The sequence below is a fragment of the Nicotiana tabacum genome, chromosome 3 (assembly GCF_000715075.1).
Source record: "Nicotiana tabacum cultivar K326 chromosome 3, ASM71507v2, whole genome shotgun sequence".
In the NCBI taxonomy this organism is placed as follows: Eukaryota; Viridiplantae; Streptophyta; class Magnoliopsida; order Solanales; family Solanaceae; genus Nicotiana; species Nicotiana tabacum.
Window position 1 is genome coordinate 165,974,367 of NC_134082.1, and position 8,942 is coordinate 165,983,308.

The following is an 8,942-nucleotide window of genomic DNA, read 5'->3' on the forward strand; positions in this document are numbered from 1 at the left end:
AACCATGGTTGTTATCCTTTCTAAACACATTCAAGGCAGTCACTTTCAATCATATCTTTTTCATTTATAAGAGTTCTCTTTTTCTTTTTCTGCTTTTTAGTGAAAATTATTAAAATAAAAATGGAGGGTTTGAAGAAGTTGGGTATGGTTTTTACCATTTGCATGATGATGCTTGTGGCTTTTGGGAATGTTGGAGGAGCCATGGCTGCTGGAGCAGAAGCACCTGCACCTTCACCTTCAATGGAGAGTGCTGCCATTACTTTGTTTGTCCCTGTTTTAATGGCTGCCTTTGCTTCTATGGCTGCTTTCCTCTTCTAATCAAACTTTTTTCTTTTCTCTTTCATTTTCAATTTTTTGTAATTTGTTACTGCTTTGTTGGGATTTCATCATCTTAATTATGAGAGTTTAACTCCATTTTGAAGTTGATGAATTATTAATGTTTTATTTTTAATCTGTGAATGCTTGGTCATCATGAAAATAATTAAAACATTAAGGGATCTTTACGCAAATAGCCGGCCATATTCAATATTTATTTTTTCTAGGCATATACATAGTTTATACATTGATTATACACAATTATACATATATAATACATAAATTATGCGTATATTATACCTCCTCTGCCTATTTTTAGTTTGTGTGACTATTTGGGTTAATTCTTCAAACATCATTAATGACATCCACAGTGCCCAAACAAGAAGTTAGTACAACAACAACAAACCCAAACCCAATGTAATCCCATAAATAGGGTCTGGAGAGGGTAGAGTGTATGCAGACCTTACCCCTACCGTGTGAGGTAGAAAGACTGTTTTCGATAAATCATCGACTTCAAGAAAGATGAAAAAGAAGTAATAGCAGCAAGCAATGACAACAACACAAAAATAGATCAACCTAACTGAAAGAAACAAGAATAGGAATATAAAATAAGAAGCAAAAACAACAAGTAGTAAAAGAATACTAAGCATAAGAAAATACAAGAGCAATACTAATACTACTGGTATGGAAATCAAACAAGAAGCTAGAATCACCTCCCGATTAAATAGCAAACAGACATTAACATGCGTAATTTTGTAACGTGGAAATCTCTGGAATTACACTAATTGTAATTCTTTTTCTCTTATCTTTCACTAGTGCTGTGAATTTAGTGCAAGAACTTATTCATAGGGAAATGCCTGTGAATAAGTTTTTTGTCAACTTTGTTTCTTCCTTCCTAGTATGAAATTATATCTTTTCACTTCCAGCCATTTCAGTAACAAGGTCCAAGTAAATAGGAGGGTTAACCTGGAGCCAGTATGACAAAGGTTTGAGCATCTGTAATGAGAAATATATGGGGGATCATTTGCAGACCTTTTACCCAGTTCATATCACAAAAGCATCATCATTTACTGATATACACAAGAGAAATGTTGCATATTGTACATATCAAAGTAAGTATTTTAGTGGACAGAGAATAAAAATTGCATGTTTACAAGTCACTGCTGTTTTATTGAACCAAAGAGCTCCTCGAATGGACGTTTAGGGATGTCAGTACCTGCCACTATCTCCACGACTTTGTAATGAGATTCTGGATGGAGTAATGCCTCGACTGCAACTTCAGCTACCTGATCTCTGGATATTGAGCCTCGAAAAAGGGTGTCCTACATTGACGGAAGAGAGAGAGCAGAACATTAGATGCAAAAAAAGACTTCTAAAACACAAAATTGAAATGGAACAATAGAGGAAGTAAGCTACATAATGTTACCTCTGGTTGCATGACTATATTCCCTTGTGGTGGATCGTTTTTTAGCCCACCAGGCCTAATAATTGTGTAGTTGATGCCAGATTTACGTATGTATCTCTCAGCTTGAAGCTTTGCTACCAATACGAGTCCCATAACATTAAGGATTATATAAACTGGATTGAACAACTGACCCATTGCAGCCCCGTTGACGAGAATTGAACTTATAAGGATGAACCTATCAATACCAAGTTTTTGACATGCATCCACAAGGTTCACTGTGCCAAAATTATCAACCTGAAAAGAGTAAAACAATGATAGGATACATTAGCTGACTTTCACCACATTTAAAATCAAAGAAAAACACGACTACTACAACTGAGATGAAAAGTTATAGGACATCTGCATGTGAACATAGATAACGCTAATGGAGGATATCTAACGCTTTGCTAATTCAGTGACATAAGATATGAAAATGAAAACAATAACACCCACTCTCAATCCCAAGAAAGTTGGGGGAGATTAGGCACCATAACATCTTCTAGTCTCAACTCAGCTTCACTCTTATGCATAATACATGAAAATGAGTACCACCAATTCTGACAACAAAGATCCAAAAAGAAGAAAGATGAGTGGGGCCGAATTATTGGAGTACCTAGGTAATTGGGAACAGAAGTTGAGGTGTCAGCGAATGAGAATTGAAAGCTGAAATGCGGCGAGTCGTTATCTTTTGGAGCATTACACGGAATAGAATTGCCAAACACTGTATTTGTTTCTTCAAATAAAGCTTCTAAATCTTGTTGGGGGGGGGGGGGTCTTTTGGAGCATTTCTTTGGATCCAAATGTCAAGTACTGTATATGTTTCTTCATTTAACGTGCTAGATCCCAAGTGAAAGATAAAGAGTATAGAGCTTAAGAGCTGATACAGTAATCTTCGCTTCAACTTAACTCCAGAATGAAGCTCTAGATTGAAAGTTCCAAAGGTTGGTTTGTCAACTCCACTAACTTTTAGCTATTTGAGACATACAATACGCTTTTACAAAACCTCAAATACACGACTCCTGGCACCAACCTTCCAAGGTGTCAACAAGTTCAATGAAGGCTGGAAGCCTGTAGCACATATTACAGCATCTGAATCACCACCAATAGCATCAGCAAGTTTAGCTGATCCCTCTGTCACATCTGCTTTCACCTGAAAACAACCAGAACAATATTGAGATCCCAAGGGGGTTTTGTGTGGGGTGGGGGGTGGGGGTGGGGGGGTCTAGAACAAGTTTGTCATTATCAGAGAAGGTATATGTTCCCTTCATACTCCCTATTTTCCCCATATGCAGAAGAATGTATTTGAGCTTTTCTTAGCCTATATCAGAATAGCTAAACTAGGAATCCATAAAGCAGTGTTGTAGTGTTCAAGTAGCACCAAGTCCTATAAATGTTGAGAATGGAATTTAAACTTATTGTAGGCTAAACTTAGAAGGTTAAAGGTACACCTACACTCAAAGCTGAAATTCCCTGTAGAGAAGGTATAAGGTTTTCATTGTATCTCCAATTATCCTATAAATAATTTGATACCTTTAGTAAGAATGACAAGGCAAGACATGTAATAAGAAGAAGCGGGTAAGAATGTATGCTTAAGTTTGAGGCTTCTAGTTTGGAAAGTGAGGCTTTCTCCATGACAAAAATTAAATAGTAGTACTTGTTCCTAAATCCTCTAGATATGTTCCGAGAAAACTGTCCTATTAATGAATTGAGTGAAAGTTCCCATACAACAAAACTCTTATGGAGGCAAACTTATTAAAAAATTTAGACCTAAATTAGTAATATTAATTTGTTCAACTGAATATACCAAAGTCTCATGCACTTAAAACTATATATGTTAAAGTGCCAGCACCCACTTATTGTTTTTAATGAAAATTAGGAAGTGCTTCTGGCTGCTAAGCAACAGACAAAATTGGATTATCTGAGCACCAAGTTTGTTAAGCTCCACATGTAAACAAATTTAAGCAGATTTTCCTGTAAATGTGTATATGTTTCAATAACAACTCCATCCTAATTAAGAATTTATCATTTCACTTTTCATTAGTATTGAGCAAACAGATACTTTATGTAAGAAGGACAAATTCTTGAATTAACAGTAATATTAAGAACTTAAAGCTAGCCAGTTATGCATCCAAAGTATAGCAAATATAAATCACAAATTGAGGAACCAAAAATTCAAAAATACTCACAATTTGAAGAAGAGGGTTTGCTTCAGGTAAGATAGACTTAGCCTTGTCAACATTACGAACCCCGGCCTTAACAGCAAAACCTTTAGCCAAAAGCTGCTCAACAATTCTCTTCCCAGTATTTCCAGTTGCACCAGCTACAAATATTTTCTTCTTCTGACTGATACTGATACCCGCCTCCTTGATTGCACTTCCTTCCATCTGTAATCAAACAATAGTTGAAGCACAATCATACCATTAGCCACAAATTAGAGAAATCTTGCTGGAATATAAAGTATTGACTGAAATTTGGATCGCGAAAAATTGTCAAAAACTTCTGCAGAGACGTACGTTTTACTGATTTAGGATTGAAAAATGTGGGTGTTAGTGGGGAAGGGTTCTCAGCAAGAAAAACAACCACTGCCCTATCATGGATAACTTGCTGTTTTTTCTTAGTATAAGCCTGAATTAATTGCCCGCCACAAAATGTTCCGGCGCTGACGAAAATATCTTTTCCTAATTCCTTTCTTATTATAAGGATCGTTTACACCCCATTGTTACTATTGTTGTAGTTTTAAGTATATTAAATGGTTAAAAGTTGGTGAATGGAAAATGAAATTTTTAAGGGAAATTTTAAAAATTTCCCCATGAAAGAATATTGTTTGTATTGGAAGAGGAAAAAGTTTTTAATGAGTATATAAATAATTACTCTTCTTCTAGCTCTTAAAGAGTTAGAGAAGAAGACAAGCCTCGCGCCGTCATCGCTCGGCTTCGGCTTGATTATCTTTTTAGATCAAATTTATTTGTTATTAGTAAATATTAACAGAAATATTATTAAATATTCATTTTAATAACAAAATATTAATATTAAATCAAAAAAATATTAATATTAAAATCCAACCGTTTCCAATTTTCCGTTTTCTGTTTTTTGTAACAGAAAATTAACTACCCTCTTCAATTTTCCCTCTTTATTGTTGAATAAATAGCCATTTATGTTACGACATTTATGATGTGGCCGTTTTGCAGAAATATCAATTCTGAAGAGTTGACCTCTTCAAATTTCAGCCCAACATTGGCTATAAATACAAATCCATTCTCTCAGATTTTCCATATGATTTTCTGAGTTTCTCCTCCTTCTTCTGCATTGTTTTAATTTCAAAGAAAGCAACAGTAAGTGTGATTTGCTATCGAATTTTGTGTTCGCTGAAATACTAGGTTTGAAGTACCACTACACCAGTGTGTAATTCGTTCTATCCTGGGAGGAAATAATCCATAACCTTGGGTACTAGGAGGGGGGTTAAATTCTTTAAGGAAACACTGTGAATTCAGTGGGCTCGGATTAACTCTTGTTTCTTTACATTTTCTGTTTATATGTTATTCTGCTTTTGCAGAATTAGTTTACAAATACAGATTACTAACAAGCTTAAAGAATTTAATTTGTAATCTGTATTTGTGTTATATTCACTGTTTTGGAGTTTAAAACCTTTGTGATTTTTTACTCCGTTGGAGATTAAAATCTACGTGATTTTAACGTTTGTTTGTGTCATTCTTTCACAGAAATGACTAATGATAACGGGAATCAGGCTGTTCCAATGGTGACTGTCAATACATCAACAAGTCGAACACCAGCGTTGGCACCGGTGGAGAAACCCGAAAAATTTTCTAGGTTAGATTTCAAGCGGTGACAGCAGAAGATGTTCTTCTACTTGACTGCTTTAAGTCTGCAGAAGTTCACCAAGGAAGATGTTCATGTTCTGCCTGATGAAACTCCAGAGAATGAACACTTTCTCGTGATTGAGGCATGGAAGTATTCTGATTTTCTGTACAAGAATTATATTCTTAGCGGACCGGAGGACGATTTGTATAATGTCTACCGTGGCGTGGAGACGTCAAAAGAATTGTGGACTGTGCTTGAAAAGAAATACAAAACTGAAGATGTTGGGTTGAAGAAATTCGTTGCCGCCAAGTTTTTGGACTACAAAATGGTAGATAGCAAGTTTGTTATTACCCAAGTCCAGGAATTGCAAGTGATTATTCACGATCTCCTTGCTGAAGGTATAAATCAAATTAATATTGATGTTGAAAGTAGTAATCTTAGTATTGTTACTAACAAAATTTTCATTGAAGGTCTTGTCATCAATGAAGCATTTCAAGTAGCAGCGATAATTGAGAAGTTGCCTCTTTTGTGGAAGAACTTCAAAAACTACTTGAAACTCAAACGCAAGGAGATGTCCCTTGAAGATCTCATTGTTCAGTTGAGAATCAAAGAGGACAACAAAGTTGCTGAAAAGAGAGGCCATGGAAACTCAACAATAATGGGAGCAAATATAAGAGAAAGAGGAAGCAGGCTTCTGGACCGAAAAGCAACCCAAGCAAGAAGTGGTTCAACGGAAATTGCTACAACTGTGGGAAAGTTGGGCACAAATCTACGGAGTGTCCTGCTCCGAAGAAAGACGAGAAGAAGGGTTAAACAAATATGGTTGAAAAGCATGAAGATGTTGATGACTTGTGTGCCATGCTGTTAATTTATATGAGTCCACCAAACCCTTTGAGTACCCGATCCTCTATGTGTTTCCACTGAGAATACTTATGAAGCAATAAGTAAAAGAGACACGGGATTTTTACGTGAAAAAATCCCACTCAATGGGACAAAAACCACGACATACACTTGTAGGCTTTCAACTTCACTAACTTGTAAACACCTATTACAAGCCACTTTGTAATAACAGCATTACAAAGACTTCAACTTCAACTAACTTGTGATACTCTTACCACAAACCATTTTGTCACTCTTTAGTTACAAAGACTTTAACTTATGACTAACTCTAGTCACAACACAAACTTAGAGGTTTGTGATTTTGGGTTTCCTAAAACACAGCTTCTAAGAAAGCAAGATAGGAGTTACAATGAAGAACAAATAACAAGATTACAACTCAACTACGGATACACATAGGCTCATTGTGAAACTGATCCTTTAGTGGAGTTGTCTTCTTGTTCTTGACACACTTGTGACTTCAATGCTGGATCAACACTTTATCGCTTGAGAGAATATCACTAAATACCCAAGTGAAGTTGTTGTGCCTTGCACCAGGTTGTTATACTACAAAAGACATCACAATGGTGATGTCAATTATTGGTACATGCTTCTTCCCAATGGGAAGTGACTACTGCACTGTCTGCTGCACTGTCGCTTGTACAGTTGCAGACAGTCACTTTTGGCAGTTGCGTTCCAGCTGTATAGTTGACTTATACTTATGTTAGAGAATACCAAGGGATCAGGTCCCTGTCGTATTCCTCTTTGTAGTAGTACATTTGCTGGAGTTCAAACTAAACTTCGTTCATTTGAAATGTGTACCAAGTGAGTCAGGTTCTCTATCTGGTTCTTAACAATAAGTTTGTTAGATCATCAAAACATAAGAAGCATAAGGCAACAGCATTGAAAACCCATCAATTTCCCCCTTTTTGATGATGACAAACTTAGGCATTGATAGTATTTGTTTAGAGCGGAAATAACCAGATGAGGTACCAGGAGCTTCACAAGTTCCCCCTGACCTTTTACTTTTGATTCCACCTTAATCAGATCCCCTGTTTTTGCATCAATTTTTTCTCACAAGTTCCCCCTGACCTTTTGCTTTTGATCCCCAATTTCACAATATATACACTATTATGACAATTATCACAGTGTATACACTACTCATTACTACTATCTTCCCCCTTTTGGAATCATTAAAATACACAAGCAGGTAAACATCATAAAAAAGTCTAACACAGCCAAACTCACGTCACATATGTGCACACAACATGACAGAAAAGGGAAGCCAAAGGAAAACAACATTTTACAAGCAAAAAAAAGAGCTGTTTCGTTGATATTAACAATGGACTGAGCAAAACAGGAGCAGTAATGGTGAAATCCAGCATGCCATCAGCAAAAAACGACAAACCAAAAATAGAAACAGAAGCCACAAAACATCATAACAGAGGACACGGGTCACTAGGGGGTATCTAAGAGGCACTAGAAGAGGAATACTAGGAAAGAGAAGCAGCAAGGGTTTTGAGAACTAGCTCCAGTCGGGCATTTCCAGACAGCTGTTCTTCAAGCAGTTTTGCGCGAAGCTTATCATTTTCCTTTATTAGGCGGGAAATTCTTCATTAACGGAATCGGGTCCTTTAACTGCTTGACTGAGCTGAGTTTCTAGTATGGCATTCTGAGCCCTCAACCTTCTGATCTCTTCAGAAGCTGCATTTTGAGCATTGATCAGCTGAGAAATGGTCGAGATACTTCCACCAACCCTTTCTACGCACTCACATTCTTCCAGAGTGGTTTTAGAGAATGTTTTCTTGCATGTGCCCACTCTGGGATTACCCAAGGGGACCTTGTAGAACTTAAATACTTGAGTGAGGAGAAAGCCATATGGAAGCCCACGATTCCAACCTTTAAAGTTTGCCACCTTTTGCATATGATCTATCATAATTGCTAGCAGATTGATCGGGACAAACTCATTAAGAGCCTCCATTAAGACCAGATCAAATTTTGTAGCAATAGACCGCCTCTCAGAATGAGGTAAGAGCGCCTTATTAACCAGTTTAAAGAGAAGCTGATACTCAAGAAGTAATACCTTCTCATGCACTATTTTCCCTGCTGAATAGCTTGCTCTTTCATGATAGCTCTCCTAAAGTTGACACCACAAACACCTTTGACTGAGGACATTCCTTCACATGGAATTTGGAGAACCTTCCCCAATGTTGAAGCGTCAAGTACAATGTCTACTCTATTTACTAGCACACAGATGTTATCCCCTTCAACAGTGAAGAGAGATGCGTAGAATTTTTGTACCATATCTTCGTACACCATAGGTATGTTCTCCTGAAACAAGTGCTCCCATTGCTGAAATTCCACTATCTCCAGAATTTGCCTCATACCAGCCATCTCTGAAATTGCTGGATCAAACGTACGACCCCACAAGACTTTCTAAGTTCTCAATATCTCCTGCCAAAGACCACTGTCACTAGGCATGATCTTC

General features: G+C 36.9%; 1 protein-coding gene across 1 annotated transcript; it reads right to left on the minus strand.

The window, feature by feature from the left end:
- Positions 1 to 1,364: 1,364 nt before the first annotated feature.
- On the minus strand, positions 1,365 to 4,476 carry LOC107783707 (uncharacterized protein At2g34460, chloroplastic). Its single transcript, XM_075250147.1, has 5 exons — positions 4,273 to 4,476; positions 3,946 to 4,143; positions 2,790 to 2,909; positions 1,742 to 2,014; positions 1,365 to 1,637 (listed from the first exon to the last, which is right to left on the minus strand). Exons 2-5 carry the CDS (start codon positions 4,141 to 4,143, stop codon positions 1,473 to 1,475), a joined length of 756 nt encoding a protein of 251 aa, XP_075106248.1. The 5' UTR covers positions 4,273 to 4,476; the 3' UTR covers positions 1,365 to 1,472.
- Between the last annotated feature and the right edge of the window lie 4,466 nt (positions 4,477 to 8,942).